This window comes from Halyomorpha halys, unplaced genomic scaffold (assembly GCF_000696795.3).
Source record: "Halyomorpha halys isolate HHAL.00 unplaced genomic scaffold, Hhal_1.1 Scaffold730.1, whole genome shotgun sequence".
NCBI lineage: Eukaryota > Metazoa > Arthropoda > Insecta > Hemiptera > Pentatomidae > Halyomorpha > Halyomorpha halys.
The window spans coordinates 579,189-600,333 of NW_027110275.1; the positions used below are offsets into that span (position 1 = coordinate 579,189).

The 21,145-nt window shown below is 32.1% G+C and overlaps 1 protein-coding gene across 2 annotated transcripts in view; it reads left to right on the forward strand.

The window, feature by feature from the left end:
* Positions 1-21,145, forward strand: part of Dhc36C (Dynein heavy chain at 36C) — a 105,440-nt gene that overhangs the window by 77,666 nt on the left and 6,629 nt on the right. For both annotated transcript variants that reach the window (XM_014428644.2, XM_067048387.1), the window contains 10 exons: positions 890-1,081; positions 1,481-1,707; positions 4,425-4,603; positions 8,590-8,781; positions 13,308-13,491; positions 14,227-14,372; positions 15,414-15,566; positions 16,923-17,074; positions 18,205-18,424; positions 20,282-20,441. In XM_014428644.2, the coding sequence (XP_014284130.1) occupies positions 890-1,081; positions 1,481-1,707; positions 4,425-4,603; positions 8,590-8,781; positions 13,308-13,491; positions 14,227-14,372; positions 15,414-15,566; positions 16,923-17,074; positions 18,205-18,424; positions 20,282-20,441 (1,805 nt within the window). The remainder of the gene's footprint in view (positions 1-889; positions 1,082-1,480; positions 1,708-4,424; positions 4,604-8,589; positions 8,782-13,307; positions 13,492-14,226; positions 14,373-15,413; positions 15,567-16,922; positions 17,075-18,204; positions 18,425-20,281; positions 20,442-21,145) is intronic.

The following is a 21,145-nucleotide window of genomic DNA, read 5'->3' on the forward strand; positions in this document are numbered from 1 at the left end:
AGTGGAATTGTAATCACTGCTTCAACATGTTCAAGATGGGTTGGATTAAGGATATCAGGATGGGGGTTAAAAGTTTTGAAGAGGTATTCGCCGAACATTTGAGTTTTGTCTTCACCTGATCGTGTCCAAGTCTTATTTTCAGTGAGAAGTGGATGGTTGAAAGATTTGTATTTTAGTAGTTCTCCATAATGATTTGTCAGTGGTATTTAAGAAAAAAAACTTAAATTAATTTACCGACAGAAAGATTTTCCTTTACAAATCAACTCTGAACATAACATGTACAATATGTTCAAATTTTCTATGCATTTTTTTTTTCGGGAAAATAACTATGAAATAAGGAGGTCAGAGACACTCATATCAAATATTGAAGAGGCCCCTCAATAAAATATTTGGGAGTAGGAAGTGTCTTGTCCCTCCATTAAAACATAAAATTGCCTCAAATTCTGTTGACAATTTTGTGTGTACTGTTAGTTGTTAAATTATTAATAATTTGATTTAATTATTTTTTATTAATAATTTTATAATTAATTTAATTATTTATAAGGCCATAATAATAAAAAGCATTCCAGATAAAACTAAGTTCTTAAATTGACTGGGATATTCGTCAATGTTTTCATTCATTGCGTTAACTATTGTGACACATTAACTTTTAAATAACAAAGTTAATGTCTTGGCAGATATTAAAGCTTTCAACTTTCAACAAAATTTTAAATTTATGTTTGTAATTTTTAATGCACAATTTTTTTTCCTGTATAAGATGATTTGTATACGACATTGTATAATAAATCAATATTGATAAAATGTGATTATACTTCCATCAATACTTTTGCTTTATACTTTATTTTTCTAGATCATTTTACTATTTTGCTGGTTACTCTTTTTCTTTCAGATTTTATATTACAACTAAATTACGTAACCCTCATTACTTACCTGAAATAGCTGTTAAAGTTACTCTTATTAATTTTATGATTACTCCTACGGGATTAGAAGATCAGTTGCTTGGTATTGTTGTTGCAAAAGACAGGCCTGATTTAGAGTCGGAAAAAAACCAGCTAATTGTTTCTGGAGCAGATAATAAAAGGCAAGTCCAAGTACTAAAATTGGTAAAGATATGTTTTTAGATAATTAGATTCAATTTTTCTTTCTTGTACAAATAAATAGTCATATCAAGGATAAATTTTATGCATGTAAAATATACATTTTAATATAAATATATCATATGTAGTGAAGAGGAAAATGTTTATATAAAACATGTATTTTTTGTCTCATGTTAATCCGAACTTTTAGAGTTTTGGACCTATTGGTGGTAACATCCAGGTTAAATTATTGAAGTTCTATATAAAAAACAAATTTCACATGTGTTATTTTTCACTTTGGTTTTGTTTATGTATTTACTTTTTTTTTTCTATCTGCATAAGCTTTTACTTTATTTATGAACAGATCAGTTTAACTAAATAAATGTTCCTTGTAATTTTTATAGAATGCTAAAAGAAATTGAAGACAAAATCCTTGAAATTTTATCGTCATCTGAAGGTAATATTTTGGAGGATGAAAATGCAGTGAATGTGTTAAGTTCTTCCAAAGTATTAGCCAATGAAATAGCACAAAAACAAGCTGTGGCTGAGGTGACGGAAAAATCAATTGATGCTACTCGCAAACAATATGAACCAATTGCTGTTTATACAACAGTACTATTTTTTAGTATAAGTATGTATGTTATGGACTTTTTTTTATTATTGGTAATTATTTTTTAATGTTTCTTTGACCACTATTTTTTTCCGGATTTAAGGAGGGTTTTATAACAAAAGACAAAGACTATGTTTCATGAATAGATGCCACCGACTGAGGCAAACAAAGGATTACCCTCCTCCATGCCAGAGAAGCGGTGTCACCATCTATTGTTTTATTTACAATAATATTTAATAATCAAATAATAATACCAATTTTCTACAATTTCCTTCCTAAAATCTGTATTAGTATTTCCTTTTATTTATTACTTTGCTTATTTTTATTTATTAATTTTTTTTTACTTTTTAGTGCAGATACTCCTATATTAATTGAATGTTTCACAAACACTTTAAGTCCTAGGTTCAAACATCCCCAACTGGTCTTCTGTCCTGTTGTGGATGGTTTGGACTTCTCCCTTTTTGACTGCATCCAGATTCTTCATAGTCAGGATTATAATATTCACCATAATATTCTCTGAAATCATTATGAAAATTTGTTTTAACAGGAGGTTTGGCAATATTTGTTGTATTACTAAATCCTTTTTTCTTTCTGAGTTTCTTCCTCTTCTTGGTATGAGGGTATTTATTACTTTCTTCTTGTAAATTATTTGCTTCACAATCAATATTTTTTTCATCAAACAATGAAGTAGTTGCCGCTTCACTTAAATATGTTCTATAAAAATAGTACATAATTTACCATTTGAGTTTAAATTGACCGCACCCGGACCATATTCCGTTTATAAAATATGTTCTGTTCGACATGTAATCTTTTAATAACTGAATATTTTTATCTAAAATTTTATTGTTCCTGAACTCACACAAGAGTTTTCAGTTCCTTCTCTTCTTCAACTTTTTCGTTTTTTACTTTTATTTTCATCAATAGCTATACCGGTTTCACCATCAGAACCTGAATCTCAATTTAACTCATTTTTAACAAATCTTTTAGTAGTTTCTTGATCTTGAACATCAACTGCATAGTCTATGATAAACATAGATCTTTCATAATCATCTTTTGTTCCTTTTTTAGTTTCATTATCAACTGAAACAGGGAAAAGCTTAACACTTTGACCATATGCGCCTATCAGAGATTGCATCTATAATTTCTTCATCATCGTTTAATGCTTGTTGTTAATCAGATGTCACTTGTTCTTTTGGTGCAGGAACTTTGTCTTTGAAGTGTTCATCACTATCTTTTATGCTTCTTTCCAGGGAAAGGATGACTTTATTCTCCCTTTCAATTAACTTGGTCACAGATAGTGGACCATCAGGTAATTTTGGAATCAAAACATTGTGAACGTTAGGGTTGTTTTATCACCTATTGCTATGTGTCTTCATTTTAAGTTTTCCTTGATGAGTTTTACCAATATTCATTCCATCTTCAGTTCCTTCCTCAACCAGATACCTATTGTCACTGTTGATAGCACATAAGGCAAATTCTGTAGCCAAGGATGCTGGATTACAGTTTGATCATTTATAATGGATTTTCAATGCTTGTTCATTTCCATTGACAGCGTTCGTCCTTTCAAATGATAAAAAAAATTGCCTTAATTCATTGAATTTAATGTTCCCTATTAGCCAAAATGGGGTTAACAACTGGATCAAAATAGGGTGGTAAGCCTTCAATGATATATCTCACTGATTCTTCTGTCAGGGATTTACCCAGTTGAGCTATCTCCTGGTCTAAACATTGAAACCTTTTAAGATATTCATCCAATGTTTCACTGCAGTTTTTCTTAATTTTGGTTAGGCCAAACATTAAATCCATCACTTTTTCCTCTGGAACACCCTCAAACCTCTCTCTTAATTTTTCCCAAACCTTTTTCACACTTTTTTCCTAGTCCAAACTACATCTTCTCCAGTCGGCAGATCTTTTTCTATTATTTCTTCATATAATCCTTCTGCTCCTAAATACGCTTCAATTTTCATCAACCAGATCCCATAATTTTTCGCAGCAAGCTTTTCAATACTGAATACTCTGGGTGGCGTCCATTGTCCTTTGTGTTTTGATTCCGACGGTTAGTTCTAAATAAAATCACAAAGCTTATATATCCGTTAATATACATGAATTACTCTTGCCACCTAACCTTTTACACAGTAAACCATACTTTGCTACCAATTTGTTGTGGATTTAGGGAGGGTTTTATAACAAAAGACAAAGGCTATGTTTCCTGGATTGATGCCAAAAACCAACTGAGGCTAAGAAATGATTGCCAAGCGAGGTCGCCATCTATTGTTTTATTTACCATAATTCTTATAAATCAAATTCTTATACCAATTTTCTACAACATTTTTGTTTGAGTAAATATGCATAATTTTTCAGCAACAGTTACTTAAAATTCAAATATTTTAATTCAGATCACAAATGTAATCTTAGTAAGTTTTGGGAAAGAAATTAATAAAACTAATCACAATCAGTCAATCTCAATTACAATTTTATAGTAGAACTTTATTATGAAACTCTCCTAGGTTCCGCAGAAAAAGATTTTAATGATTTAAACAAAAAAAATTCACTGATTGAAATTTATTTATGTTCAAATGAAAAAAATAAAACCACTTAAATCTACATTTTGATGGTCCTATATATATTTACTAAGAGACGTATTTTTTCTAATAAGAAACTGCTACTACTAATAATAATTACTAATAAGAGCTATTTATTTAATAAAAACTATTAATATTAATTTTTATTATTTTTAGCTAATTTAGCAAATATAGATCCAATGTACCAGTATTCTCTTGTTTGGTTTGTCAATCTTTTTAAAATGGCTATAGATAATACTGAAAAATGTGATGATGTACCAAAAAGAATTGAAGAATTATCTAAATATTTTACTTATTCCCTGTATGTAAATATATGCAGAAGTTTGTTCGAAAAGGTATTTTTTGTTTAATTTATTACTTTAGGAATACATTGTTAAATATTAAACATTTTAAGATAAAAATATTTATGAATCATATTTTTGTCCTTGACCTGAAATGAAGTGTTTGTAGGATGGTTTATCTCTTTAATAGAAAAGTCCTAGAAAGTCTATTTTGTCAAAAATTTTGTAATTGACCAAGAAATATAACTTTCCTCATAGCAAAACCTATGATTTTTAATTAATTTATTTCATTTGTGTATATCATACAATTCTCAATTACTAACTCATTATTAGGCTTAATGTTCCATGTTCTGGCGTTGCTCATCTCAAAATCTAAAAATGTGGGTATTTTTATTAGGGAAAAAAAAAAACGGTGTTCAACAGCCTGGTCATCAACACCCATTGGTTATTGGATTTGGTATGGTATAGTTGGGGTTGACCACTGAACCAAGCCCAAAAGAGCCAACTAGGAATACCCAGACCCACTGGTTAGCCAGAGTTCAGAAGGCTTCCAAGTCCCAGGCACCAAGTGTTTACATTGTTGTTTAGGGTATGAGGATTTATCAGAGTATGTGGATAAAAACCATGTAAAAAAAAATATAATCATTCCATTTACATTGGCAAATTTCACCAATGTTTACAATTGAAAAAATAACTGAAATATTCACTTTCTCTTTATTATCAGTAGTATTATTTGTTTTTGCATATTTAATATTTTTGTTGATAAGGCCAGTCGTCACATACGGTTGAGAAACGGACCCTAAGCAATAAAAGCATTAACCTGCTAGACAGGTTTGAAAGAGTAATTCTAGGGAGAATCTTAAAATGGTGAAGTTTTTGGGCTCTATAAGGAATGTAGCATCTCCTCGTACATAAGGACACAGAGGCTTAAATGGCTTGGCCATGTAATGAGGATGAGCAAGGAAAGAGTGGCTCATAAACTGTACAGTTACGTTCCGGATGGTGTGTGGCAACGTGGTAGGCCAAAAAGCCGGTGGAGGGATGTTGTGAGGCGGGATCTGCGACAACTGAGGATCCCAGTTACCCTTACAGAAGATAAAGAAAGATGGTTGGCGGCCGTTGAGCAGGCCAAGGGCAGCCTCATGTGCCTGTTATGCCAGTAAAAGAAGAAGAAGATATTCAATATTTATCTAACCTATATTTTTTTACTACTACTGCATTTTTTATCTTCCTTGTGTTCTTTTTATAACCTAAAGGCTATGAGGCCAGAATTGTGAAGTAATTAAACCATTTATTAAGTTGGAAGTGGGCTTCAGAGTCATTGGTCTGGTTGTGATTCCATTACAATCATTCTTCTGTGTCTCTCTCCATTATTTTGGAAAGTATTATGAAGACAACTATTACCAAACTGGTAATTTGACTATTATGACTTTCATACCGTTTTTCAATTTTTTTGGTTTTTAAATATTGCTCTATCTTAAAGTCTCCTCTTCCCGTTTTAAGCTAATTTTTCAAAAGTGATATAGGACCATCACTCCACGGGGTTTAGCGGGGAGGGTCCAGCGGGGAAGGATTGCCTTTTTTTTTTGTGTTATGATCTCCTCTTGTGAGATTGTGACATGTCATACATCAACCAACCTACTCGCAATAATTGTCTGTTTGAATTTGGACCGACTGGAAGTTTTTCATTTAAGACTATTATAAAACTGGAAGTTTTATCTTGCTATTCTTCTGAAGAATAGTGGATTGATGGCAGCCATGGAGAATAAGCTTGGATATCTCATAGAAACAGCTGCCAGTGCTGGTGCTTATGCTGTTTTCGAGAATAGCAGCAATCTTCAAGCTACTGAGAAAATAGAATTTGGAACTCAACAAATGGTAGTCAATAATACGATTTTGACTGCCTGACAGCTAATTTATTTGTCCTCACCCAGCAGAGAGATGTGGACCATACTGACCATAATAATAATCAAATTAAAACAGAGAAAAGGGACTCCATTTTGATGAAGGAAAAAGCTTAGATGCAAAAATAAATTAACTCAATTCTAAAGTTGGTGTTGATGTAAAGGTTCATATGGCTGACTCCAGCAGTGTAGTTCAACAATTTTTTATTTCTAGAAAAAAAAATTTTCTAACCTTGATTGAGCACATTTATTCATTGGTGAGTTTAAGCAACTTGTTTAGAAAATAGCTCATCAAGTCTCATAAATCATAAATCAAGTCTATGATCTCGATGAAATCAGCGAAAATTATAAACTGCTACCTAGTAAAACATTGGCCTCATGAAATGAACAATTTCTGGATGAACTATCATAGTTCTTAAAATTGATCTGGTAACAAATTCCTCCCAGATATACATCAATTTTCAAATACAAAATAAAATAACTTTCACTGTAAAGCCATTTTACTTTTGGGCAATGTACTATCTCACCTGGATGAAAGCATTCTAACTTCTGGAGAAATAAATTCTATATAAACATGTTGCCTAATATCGCGTAATACCTTTGTTTTACATATCTACTCATGTAGACTATTATCTTTTTGCTGCCACTACTTTCAAATGAACTAATACTTCTAGAAGCTGGTGCTAGAGCCATATTAGTTGCGAGAACCTTTTGGTAGGACTATCATCCTACCTCGCTTTTGGCTACCAATTATGTGTCATTATTTCACTCAACCTCCACTTGGCCTCTCCACTATGCTTTACCTTTCAGAGCAATACCTCACATCTGTACCTGTCCTATCATAAGGATCAATAGTGAATTTCTATTGAGTTTGCTACTCTTTTGACTGTAAGAAAATACTTTATTGAGAGTATTGACCGACCTGCAAGGAATTAAAGTCTATACCTTCAGGACTTACCATTCCTTACTTGATCGTAAGTGAATACTTTATAGAGTGGAGTTTTAATCCTGTGAAAATTTAAGGTGCATACCCTTAAAACTTACCGATTATGTATGGTTTGAATTCTACACCATATCTAATCCTCCTATATTGCTAACCTAACCTGAATGAATATGTGTTGTCTTAGACCTTCTGCTGTTAATGCACTTCACCACTTAAATTGGTGCCTGGGCTACCCACATATCTCCACAATCTAATAAATTATTTCAAATTTTTATTTTGCATGAAAAATAAACATTTTATTATAAATACACACAATATAATGAAAGAGGAAGATAAAAACAATTATATCATAAAATATGTATTTTTTAGTGTCTAGTTAATATGGCCTTTGCAATATTTGAATTTAACTCTGGTTCTGTTGTTTATCAGAAAGGTTTTTTGTGGAATATCTGACTATTTCTGAAATGATCATGTGTTAGCTTATGTTCTCACCAAAAGTCTTCTCTCTATTAAGCACACTTGTGCTTTGTTTCTGATTGTCTTTGATGCTGCTGATACCTTACTAGCCTTAGTAGGAAGGTGTTCACTATGTTGGGCAAAATTCATAGACGGTATTCAAGTAAAACATTACTATTAAATAAGTATAATTATAATATTTTTAGACATAGATAAATAAAAAATAATTTAAAGTTTGTTGAAAATTGCAGAAATGTTGGTTTTGTATTTATTTTCAACAAAAATATCTAAAGAATATTTTATCTTATTTCTTTATAAAATGGGATATTCCTTAAGCTATATTGAATAATACGATAACCATTTGTTAGTCAGCTTAATATTTGAACATTTTGATGGCTTATTTTTAAAATTTTATCACCATAATGGTACCTTGCTCATTTTTCCATCTTGACCAGAACCAGAAATATAAAATAAATTGTGTTCTGCACAGGCCAGCTTCCTAACTTTTGTTTGCCCCTTAGGAGTGATGTCTCCTAATAATATTCCTCAAAGCATAGAAAACAAAGTGTAGGGTGTTCTTGTAAGATTACAAATTCAATAACATATTTTCAGTCGACTCTCTCTCTTCTTAACATACAAATGTGTTAAATTTATCCCATTTTTTGAGATATCCTTCTGGAATGAAATGTTTTATAAGTATTTTACATGCTTTTTTCATTGCTTCCTTTATTTTACAGGATAAACTGCTCTTTTCTATGGTGCTTGTTATTAATTTGATGTTTAAAAGAAAAACCGTTTCCTCAGAAGATTGGATGTTCTTGCTCACTGGAGGAGTAGGTTTGGACAATCCACACCCTAACCCATCAACCTGGCTTCCTCAAGTCTCCTGGGATGAATTGTGCCGACTCTCTGATCTCTCTTCATATAAAGTAATTATATTCGATCATAATATAAAATAATACTTACCAAAATAAATATTGAAATGATATTTCAATTTTCAGTATAAATGGAATGAATTTTATTTATATAATTCAATGTTTATCACATTAATTGTCTATAATGTAATTTATAATTTGATATTAGTAGTCCAAAAACAATGAGTTAATAAATTAGAAGTGCTAGGTAGGTTCAGAGACTCTTTGTTATTATAAAACTATTCAATAAAACAACTGATGGCTTGGTCATGGACTTACAGTGCGGTTCAAAATGTCAGCATTTAAATAAATAAATAGATAGCATTATTTCTATAATAAGTATCTAATTTCTTTAAACTGCTCAGATCATCTCCTTGATTTTTCATACGGTCAACCATCATTGTACTCTTATTTAATAATAATTCATGTAATTATTTGTTTAACTTTTTAAAAATTGTTCTTGAATATTCTTAGTATATTTTTACAATAATCCTGAAATTACAACAGAAATTTTCCTTTTGTTTAGAACCATGGTTTATGCCTCAATTCTCTTCTCATCTGCCTATTTTATATATAGGACTTGGTCTTAATTTGACTCCAGTCTGTTCATGATCTTAATATATCTAAGGCATTTTATAGATTTATTTCTGTAATTCTATATATTTTTTAAATATGAAGAAGATGGTCGGGGTTGCAGTCAAAAAGAACAAAAAATAGTTTTCAATTATTTATTATCCCATGTTGAATTTGTTGGACTTTATCAGGGCCAAAAAGATACAAAAACAACTAAGAACATTTTGAAATAGTAAGATCATTATTTACAAAAGGTAAATTAAGGTAGGGTAAATATTATGTAAAAAAATAAGTGAAAAGAAAATTATATATAAATAAAAGGAAGGAAGAAATAAAATAGTATTAACTTAAAATAAACAATGATATGAAAAAAAAATTATGTAAACTATACTGTTTATTTAATAACTTCAGAACTTACCTCCCATGGAGGTGACTCCTCCACCCCCGGAGCTTGTTCCACTACCAGAAGAGTCTTTAGCGGGAGTCCACGCTACAACACTTGAATGGGTAAAAGTACCGCACAACAACTGCCCAGGAAGGCCGTTTCTGACCTTGAACAGTTTCCCGGGGAAATAGGAGAATTGAGCCATTTCATTAAAGGGGGTGACCGACTAATGGGCCAAATTGAAGCGAACTCTATCGAAAATTCACTCGATAGCGAAGATGCAGAGGCATTAAAAGCAGCGGTCATTTGCAGAGTAAAAAGAAGCATCCTCAACAAAATTCAGGCCGACAAAGAGACCCCTTGCAGAGCAAGATCTCATTGAAGCAAGCGCTAGAGAAGTGGAGGCCCGAATGGAAGTAGAAGAGCCAGGGTAGGCCAGGATAGAATACCAACGGCCCAGAAACATGCCCAACCCTTGGAGGAGAAAAGGACATGGAGAGGGTAGAAGAGAGCTAGCAACCAAGAAAACAGAAGAAGCCTGGCTAAACCCAGAAGTAATAGTCGGCGGGAGGACCGCAAGTGTCATGGTTGTGAAAAGATTGGGCATTTAGTGGCGCATTGCCTGCACACGAAATGCTTTGAATGCAGGGATATGGGGCACATAGCCAAACAGTGCCCATACATGTACCGAAGAAGAGATGTGGACCGGGGCGAACCAATGGAGATCAACGCCCAACAAATACGAAGAAGCCACCATAGGTTGAGTAGATCTTCAGATGAATCCACTGAAGCATCAGGAGCATCAGAGACCGAAGAAGAAGTCAAGGAGCCACGGAACCGAGGTAGTCAAGGGAACAAGATGGAAATGAGGGAACAGAGGAGAATGGAGGCGAGGGACTGGAGAGAGGAAGACACGAGACATCTGAAGGGGTTGTCAGCAGAGGGGCGACCGTACACTGCTGAATTATAAAGTGAGGGAGAAGAGCGGCGGTCTGCCTATAATAGAGATAGCTGGAGTAAGGTGCCTAGTGGACACCGGCAGTTCCAATACCATCTTGTGCCGAGATGCCCTAGAAACAATGGATGGACAGATCCAGAAATGTCAATTAAATTAATCACCATGGGTGGCCCTTGTGTGGTACTGGGGAAGGTAGAGATAGGTTTGACCCGGTGGGGATTTAGTAGAGAGAATTTGCTGGTACATATCGTAGGGAGTCTACCGAGGGAATACAAAGTGATTGTGGGATGTGACCTACTAGGGAAGGTGGGTGCTTGGGTTAAGAATATCAAGGAAGTGGAGAATTAAGTTGAGGGGTTAAATGTACAAATGTCAGCGACAGAGAAAAACCGAGGGGGCACGGGTTGGAGCAATCAATCAGGCTGAGGACTGGAGATAGAGGCTTAAGAGGGAATATAAAGATATTTTTTTTAAAGAAGGAGACATGCTCGGGGCAACCGGGAAGACAGTTCATGAGATCATACTAAAAGAAGATAAGGTTACATATGTGAAAGAGAGGAGATAACCGCAGGCGCTATGCTTCCACATCCAGGAAGAGCTCAAAAGTTTAAAACACTAGGGAATAATTAATGATAGTACATCCCCATACAATAGTCCATTGTGGACAGTTAAAAAAGAAGAGCGTGCCAGGTGATACTACTGAAAAATACAGAGTGGTGATAGATTACAGGAAGCTGAAAGAGAATACCATAGACTAAAAGTATCCAATCTCCAGATTTGAAGACATTTTGGACAGGCTGGGGCGATGGTATTCAGCTCATTGGACTTAAAGGCCGGATATCATCAAATCAAAATGCACCCTAAAGATCAACATAAGACAGCATTCACATTCGAGAAAGGCCACTATGAATTTTCAAGGATGCCGTTTGGCCTCAAAAATGCTCCAATAACCTTCCAGCGCCTGATGGACGAGTTTTTGAGGGGAATAGACGAATCAGTATGCCAGATTTGTGAATATGGGAGAAGTAAAATAATGACGATCTGGACACAGCCAGGCATGAAAAAACACCAAATCCGTGAAACGTTGAATAATGTTTCGAAACCTGGAGAAAAGTATCACCTTTATGTTGATAATGAAACTGTTTGGGAGAAGATCAAGCAGCTATGGCGTGATAAACTGATAGGAATGGACTGGACATTTATCCGTTGCAAACTGATGGTGGAAACCCTTTTGGAAGAAGAAGAACATCAAGAAGTCACCCTAGTGTATCATCAGGGTAAGACTAATCACCGTGGAATCCCTGAGACTATGCAGGCCTTAAAGAGAAGATACTTTTGGCGGGGGATGAGGAAGACTATATCAGAGATTTTAGGAAGCTGTGAGGTTTGTTTACGCACTAAGTACGAGAGACATCCGCCTAAAGGAAGACAGGAGAAGACCGCACCGCTGAAAGATTTACAAATTGACACATTTACATGGAAGGGACCATGATTGACCTCTTCAGTAAGGCAAAAATGGCGCATCAGGTGCAGGACAGGTCTTCGGAAGCAGTATTGGCAGCTCTCCGCTTGTGGTTTCAATTCTACGGAGTTCCGGAGCGCATCTCATCAGATTCTGGCAGAGAATTTGACAATGCCATGATTCGAAAGGAAATGAAGGACCTTGACGTAATATGGCATCTCAACACTCCAGGGCACCCCAAGAGTAGAGGAGGCATAGAGCGGCTTCATGGCACGTTGAGTGACCATCTTCGGTTATATCAGGTCAACCAGGGACTAGAACCGGACATGGCTATGCCTAAGACGATTGCAGCTTATAATCATTCCATACATGCAGTTACAGGGTTTTCACCATTTGAGGTCCTCTTTGGGCTTCACGGACATGGAGAGAAAGCACACGGAAGAATCGAAAAGGAAAAACCAGGAGGGTGGTGCAGGAAAATCTAAAGGTCACAGACAGGATGGGAGATATCAAAATTGGGACGATTGTATATAGAAAGTTGGGTTCTAACAGGGGTAAGGAGATACAGCAATACGAGAGCCCATTCAGCGTGATAATCATTAGGGAGAATAATGTAGTTACGATAGAGAGTATACGAGAACCTAAAAAGAGGAGAATTGTCCATATTGAACAGTTAAAACTTCCGGCAATGATAATATAGAGATTGGACTGTTCTTATATCACCTCCTCTTAAAATGTAGTTATTTATTTAATTTTTTAATGTTGTGTTTAATTTATTTGTGACTTTTGTATTTTTTTTAATTTTATGTTGTTCATTTTATTGTACCAGAAATCTTTTTCTTTATTTTTAATTTATGTATGTATTGTTTACTTTTGATCAACTGGTGAGTTTTTGTATATTGGTATAGAAATTTGTTTTTATTGTAAATAATTTTCCATATTTTTTCTATATATGTTATATTGTACAGTATAAGTTTTATAAATATAAAACTTTATGAGTTATAATAGCCTATGAATTATTATTTAGAGCAAAAATTTGGCAATGCCAGTTGATTAAATTTTTAAATCAACAAAGTAGAAGAGTCTTTATTAAGGAAAAAGAGAAAATTGGAATAATTAAACATTACAAAAGCATAAATAAATTCTAAATCTGTATTCCAAAGGGATTACGGGAGCATTTTGTAGAAAATACTGACAAGTGGAAAGAAATGTTTGATTCATTAGAACCTCAACATTTTGAATATCCTCCTCCATGGAACACTAATCTTTCAGAATTTCAAAGACTTTTGGTTTTAAGATGCATCAGATCAGATAAGATGATTCCAGCGGTCCAGATTCTTGTTACTGGTAAGTTACATTATCATCATTTTAATTTAACATTACCTACAAAGAAATTAGTATGGTGCAGTACCAGTATTATTGACATTATAGGCTAATAAAAATTAGAGCATATAATTGTTACTTGTTGCTGCATATATCCCAGGGAAAATGAGAATTAAATTAATTTACATTAACGCAATTTTAGCTTGTACCCTTCTGATTTTTTTTGTTTAATAATCAAGTTTTTTTTATTTGAAAAGAGATTATCACTTGTCAATATTACAAAGTATAATAGCAGTTAATTTCATTAATCACTAGTCAATATTATAGTAAATTGGTATCAGTTTTATGAATTTGTAAAAATATCACCACTTGGTCCTCAAATCATTAAAGAGAGAAAGAGAGGTCAACTGAGAAAGTACATTTATTATTAACTCCCTGGTATAAATAATAATATTTCACCTAATCATACATAAATTCGAACTGACTAGCTAGGAAAGCTACTTGGTAACCTTTGTTTTCTGTTCTTGAGAGATAAGCAGGACATTTTTAAAGCAGAATACAGTAGGATTTGTTGTTATTTGATTATGATAAAATATAAAATGTTAATTTAATCATTTAATATAGTAATTCATTTTAACATATCCTTACCTCAGAGTTATTACCTGATACCACTTTAACTCATTGTTTCTTCCTTAACAGTTTTATGATACATTAAGTTTTTGTATTCTTTAAGTGAATTGATAAGTATTGTTTTCATAGATGAAATCGGTAAAGCCTTCATAGAACCTCCTGTGTTTGATCTCCAGTCATCATTTGCTGATTCCCATAGTTGTATACCACTTATCTTTATATTGACACCTGGTGCTGATCCGACTGTTACGTTATTGAAATTTGCTGATGACATGGTAAAGATGAATTTCACCTCCTTTTCATTCTTGTTTTATTTAAGATTTATGCTTTATTAATATTTCATTTGAAAAAATAATTGCTATATAATAAACTTATATTTTTTAAACTGTTTATTATATAGGTAGTGGCTTTACTTGTAATGTCATATGTTATTAGGATATCTGGTTATTGTATCAGGCAACTGATAATGTTCTGTCCACAAGTATCATAAAATTTTTCTAAGAAAAAGAATTGTTAAATTACAATTTTACTGTACTAAATAGGCTGATTGATGCAATAATGACTAATGACTAAATCAATTTCAAACTTGATACCCATACCCATAACTTAAAGTTATTCACTAAACTGGATAAGTAAATAAATCCCCGCAGTCACTAAAGTAGAAGAATGAGCTTACGCCAAAACAGGAGTAGGAGCTGCAATAGCAGCAGGTGATCTTGAAGAAAAAGGAATTTGAGCACTTTCAGTAAAAGCTGATAAAATTATTAAATATATTAATCATAAAGATACATCATAATCCATTATTATAATTAAAATATTAATTAATTAAATATTTGTCCATTTCTACTGTATTAAGAAATTTAGCTGTTTTTTTTTTTTTAAAAAGAAAGGTTCAATTAAATGGTTTCCTTAATATTTGATAAAAAAAAAAAAATTACTGCTGTAATTATCTAAAATATTTCATGCTACATATTATAAATTGGAAAGATCCATCATTGGATTGAGCCAACTGATGAAGGCTTATGGAAGAGGCCACAAAATAATGATTGGTCGTAATGACAACTCTGATGATTATAATAATTATGTGATACATTTTCTCCTCAATAATAATGGACCTGATTCCAATTTCTCAAGATATCTCTTCATCTACATAAACTCTTGATAATAAGAAAACTCTTGTACTATTGAAATACTGTGAGAAATAGCTATCATTTGTATAAAATATCATAAAAAGTTTATATGTGCAATAATTTTTCAATGTTTATTCATTAGACATGGCAAATTAATTTAGTAAATTTTCTTTTTCTCATTTTTAGGGATTTGGTGGGAATCGTTTGAATTCCCTCTCTTTAGGACAAGGACAGGGACCTATTGCCATGAGGCTGATAAATGATGCCCTTAGAACTGGTACTTGGGTTGTTCTTCAGAATTGCCATTTAGCAAAGAGCTGGATGCCAAATTTAGAGAAGGTTGCATAATTCAAATTTAGTATAACTTTTTTAAATAGGCTATGCCTTTATTGATCTGTTCCATTTAGAATATTTTTAACTAGTTTTATTTTTAGTTTATTATTTTGAACTTTTTCTTTATAAAATAAGCAATTTTTGAATTTATTTTTTATTTTGAGTTTTCAAGACTAAATTTATCTTTTGCGATGATAAATTATTTTATTGACCCTTAATAATATTTCCTTGGTTAAAAATATGAATTATACAGCTCATTTGGAAAAAGAGTGCCACAATATGAAATTTTTTGCTTTTTATTGTTTTTGTTAAGAACTTTTTTATTCACTTATATTTCTTGGGGGAAAAAGAAAATTTTTAGATTCTATTTCTAAAAATGTCCTGTTTTATGATTAAATAATTTAAAAAAAAAAAAAATTAAGATTAACCACTTTTTTTGAATAAATAAGGTGGTGTTGGCTAAGAAACTTTCTGACAAGAAATTTTATCAGTAAATAATTCAGAACTACAATAATTCAACTTAAATAGGCAAACTTCAAATGGGTCTTCTATAAAATTCCACTTTTTTGTATTGTAGCACTCTTTTTTTCCAAATAAACGATGTACCTGTACAATGAACAAAAAAAAAAAAAAAAAAGAAATGAATAAAATAGTTAGTTTATGACTTATCATCTAAGTAATTAACACATCATAATTCTTATAAATGAATTCTCAAGATTCAAAAAAATGAAATCTCTGAGGAGGATCAATTCTTCAATCTTTTTCAAGAGAAAATTTCGATAACAGGGAAAAGTTCCTATTTTTTGTTGAAAAGTTATGTAATAGTGACTTCACACACGAGGCAAGATAAAATCAAAGGGAAAGAGACTTGAAGTCAAAGCAAGATAGAATTGAACTGGATGTGATTGGTTGCTTAGTAACTAACTGTGAAGCAAGAGAGACTCGAACTGGGTGCGATAGATTGCCTAGTAATCAATCACATCTAGTTCAATTTTATCTTCCTTGGACTTTGAGTCTTTCTCTTGCTTCGATTTCATCTCGCCTTGTGTGCCTAAGACTCTTTTTAATCAAAAGTGACCAGACATTTTCATACAGCATTGTTTATATTCTATTAATTATTATCACTTCATGAACACATTGACTCCACCAACTAAATGATAACTCATAGTTTGTTTTCTTGCTTTGCATGAAGTATCTCAGAGATTAGATAAAGTTCTTGTTTATTGTGAAATGTATCAAGTATACAAAACAAATAAAAATACTGAGATTACTCATTGTTAGTGTACTAAGAAAGAATGCTAGTTTTGAATTATCTTGTAGTCATCAATCAACTTATCAGCTTATTTTTGTTCAAATGGTTAGATTTGCGAAGAACTTACTCCAGATTCTACTCATCCTGATTTTCGACTTTGGCTAACTTCTTATCCTGCTGACCATTTTCCTGTTTTGGTTCTTCAAAATGGGGTAAAAATGACTAATGAGCCTCCAAAAGGTTTACGAGCCAATATTACGAGGTTTGATTTTTATTCATATTTAGAAACATTTTTATTCTCCCATTTAACTAACCTCTAATGATCTCTTTTAACATAATTATCTACCTTAGAAGAAGAAGCAAAGTAATATTAAAGATAAGTTCCTGATTTACAATTCGTTCTTGGATAAAAATGCTGAGCTAACCAGAATGAACATCAATAATACTTTATCATCTATATTCTTGTAAATAATTTTACTAGTTTTGATCAATGATAGATAAAGGTGGTTGTATTTGAGAAAATAAATTTTATGTTTTTCAATTCAAGTTTTTATAAATATTACATTTAAATATAGCTATGAGCATGTGTATAGCTGAAAATATGGAATAAACTAAAACAAAAAAGTATAGCGAAAATTGAAAAAAAAAAAAAAAAATTTATTCATTTATTTACAATTGTTTGGGCTCTTCAACCACTGGGGTCATATTTGTGCTATTCTTATAGTTTACAAAAACATTTGAAAGTTACAAGAAAGAAATGTAAATTTTGTTATAGACTTCAATTTTTTTTAAGAAAAAATGTATTCCAGGTTCGACAATTCTTTGTTTATTTTCTCTTTCTATGAATCTAATATACTGCCAACTCAGATTAAAAAAAAGCAGAATGAAGTAGGTACTGCCACTGTTTCAGAGGATGTACCATAGTATTGAGTACTATCATACTCATATTTGTACCTCTCTTAACCTTTAATCGCGGAGTACGTAAATTAAAAATTTATACAAAGCAGAAATACATTTTTATAGACTTGGAATCTCTCTTACAGGCTATGTACAGTTCCTTATCACTTTCAGGGATTACTGGTTATAGATACACTGTAAAAATATATAATAATTGCTAATAATAATTATTATGATACTATAGAAAACTAACCTTCTCCATGTGGGAAAACTGACAATAAATTGATAAACCAAAAAAAAATTTCAACAGTGTCATACGTTGAAGGCCAAGGTACCTCAAATGGTCTGTGGCAGTAAGTTTCTCATCAAACCTTTGAAAGTATTTTTCGGTACCATTTGCCATCTAAGGAGGGCATGTAACCAAATCACTCTGAAGGGGGAATGATCTATTTTTAGTTTTATTACCATTTAATAATTCTTAAATCTTTTTTTCAGGTCTATGCTGGGTGATCCTATTGCTGACATTGAGTTTTATGAAGGATGTAAACAAAATGTTGCATTTAAACGGTTGCTGTTTGGTTTGTGCTTTTTCCATGCATTAGTACAAGAGCGTAGAAAGTTTGGACCTCTTGGTTGGAATATACCATATGAATTCAATGAAACTGATCTTAGAATAAGTGTGCAGCAGTTACAAATGTTTTTAAATCAATATGACGTAAGATTTCTTCTTGGAATCGTTAGAATTATGAAAAACTTATAACATATTGAGAATTTTATAGCTTTAACATAAAAAATTAACTTTTTATTATTAGTCATCAAGGGTGTAGACAAGAATATATATTTGCGATATATACAATATTTGGGACCAAATATTCGGTTCAATTTTTAACTTTCCTCAAGTGCTTAATGTTATTTCAATTGTGCTCATCAACTCAGGTTGAATTGTTGATATAAAGAAGGCAGTTTTAATTATTGGAAAAAATTTTGATACCTTTTTGATATTTTTCTGTTTCCAAAATTTTTAGTTCTTCATGGTCAAACTTCTTTTCCATTCAATTCACATACCAGAGTTTAGTCTTAAATTAAAGCTCCTACAGTTCATAAAAGTTTTAATCCTTAGATTGGCAAGGTACCGTGTACAACATTGAGGCTTAGGGAATTTTTCTCCGGTTTTGTGATGAATATTTAATTTCTGTTTTTTTCACAGAACTTAATAAGGGATTTTCTATGGTATATTATCATAAAATATTATATATTACCAAAAAAAAAATTTTTTATTCATTCTCTGTTATTTAAGGTCCAACTAATTGGAAAATATCAAAGATCCAGCAGATTTATTCTCTCCAAGTTAAGGGTTGAAAGGTTGAATTTTCTTCAAATTGTTAAAAAGAAAGCATCAGCAATATTTAGAGCAATTAAAGAGAAAAAGCTGGTTAATTCTCTTTTAAGTATCCTGCTCCCCAAGGGAACTTTAAAAGAATGCTTGTAAGCTATTAAAGTAATTCTTATCCAATAATGTTCATCAATGGTTGTAGAATTCAAAGAGATCTGGCATCATGGGGCTGAAAATCAATCAAGAGATTTTCAGCATCTACTTTACTCATATATAAATATCTTTTATCATATAATTGCTGTTGGTCTTTCAGAAGCGAAAGAATTGTCTTCACTTGATTTCAGCATTGAAAAGAAACTGTATACACAACTTGGAACCAGAATAATCTACAGTACATAGCCAAATATTTAGCCATAATGTAGGTTAAAATAAGGAAAACATTTTATGGAAGCAGAATTCATCCCGAATGCAATTTCTTGTAGTAATATTACAAGTGTTTCTTTTGCCATTTTTTCCTGACCTTGGGTCTTCCTGACCATCTCCTCTTGTAAAACACTGGAATGCTAGGTATATATTTTCTTCTCAAAAAGGTTTCGCAGAAGATATTGATGATGACTCATTCAATAAAAATATGAACCTTTATCTTTTTATATTTTTCTCATATGCTCTGTATTTATCCTTACCCTGAGCGCCCATCACTAACTTTCCCAATGTGCCTTGTTTATATCTAGATAAGGCTTGTTAAGAAAAGAATCAATGGATTTTTCATCCATCACTTCTAATAATGCAAATCCAATGAATTCTTTATGAGCACTCATTTTATCATCAAAAAGTTTGATTCCAATAGATTATTTTCTCTTATCAAATGTATTAGATGGTTTGTCAACTAGAACAGAATAAGTACATGCTTTTTTGATACCTGTGATGACCAAGGTAGCCACATCATTTTTATTTGTTTTGATAATTGTCAGGAGGAAAGGGAAGGAGGAGACGGTGGCTTCAGTCTCTCTCTGCTGCATAAAGCTATGATCATCATTCTGAGCAGTCAAAAATTTCAATTTTAAGAACTAAAATTAAATTTCAGCTTGTGAATATGATTTTTTTTCTTTTAATAGCTTATCATCTTTAATTTGATTCTTATCTTATTAAATGACAAGGTTTCTCCAGAGAAGATTGTTTGGAAATAGATCTTAGCAGTTTAATTAATATGTCTATGCAACCTTTTATTTATTGTTTTAGGACATACAGTATGAAGCATTGTGTTATTTGACTGGCGAGTGTAACTACGGAGGTAGGGTCACTGATGATTGGGATAGAAGAACATTAAATACTATATTGAGAAAATTTTATTGCCCTCCAATTCTTGATACTGAAAAGTTATACAAATTTGACCCTTCAGGTAGGATCTAGTGAGATATTATAATTCAGATAAATCATGTCATCAATTTAATATTGTTTATTTTGGATATTTTTTTTTTTACTAGAAGATGTCTAAAGTCGCATATTCAATATATCATTTGCCCTAAACTAGAGTAAGGAGGGGGATGACAAACATGCTCCATATGAGCATGAATTTTTTTAAACGTTTCTCCAACCCTCCTCCTGCTTATACCTAGTCGTAGTTAAATGGTTTCATCCATTTTGAGACCTTATACAATAGTTTTTGTTTATAATGGAAGGGCATATACATTGTAATAATTTAATATTATTTAAAATAAAATAAAAAGAATTTTAATCATTTTTTAAACCTTTTTCAAATATAAAAGATAATTTGAGTTCAAATTAAGAACTTTAATATTAAATATATAATAGAATTTTATTTAAATTTTATATTATAAAAGACTCTTAATCTCAGGGCGGATTACTAGGCAATCAGAAACAGACACAATAATTACACTTAATTAAATTAATATCTATTTTTAGGTATAACAAAACTAACCAAGTTCACATACTCTTCTTTTGATGATTCTTGGTATCTTCTTTTTTCTAATGTTATGTCCTATTGTCAAAAATGGCTTCCAGCTCCTTCCAAAAAGTTATGTCTCTCTCACAACAATGGCTTCCAAACTTCCCTGCTTCCAGCCGAAGGACATCCTCTCACCA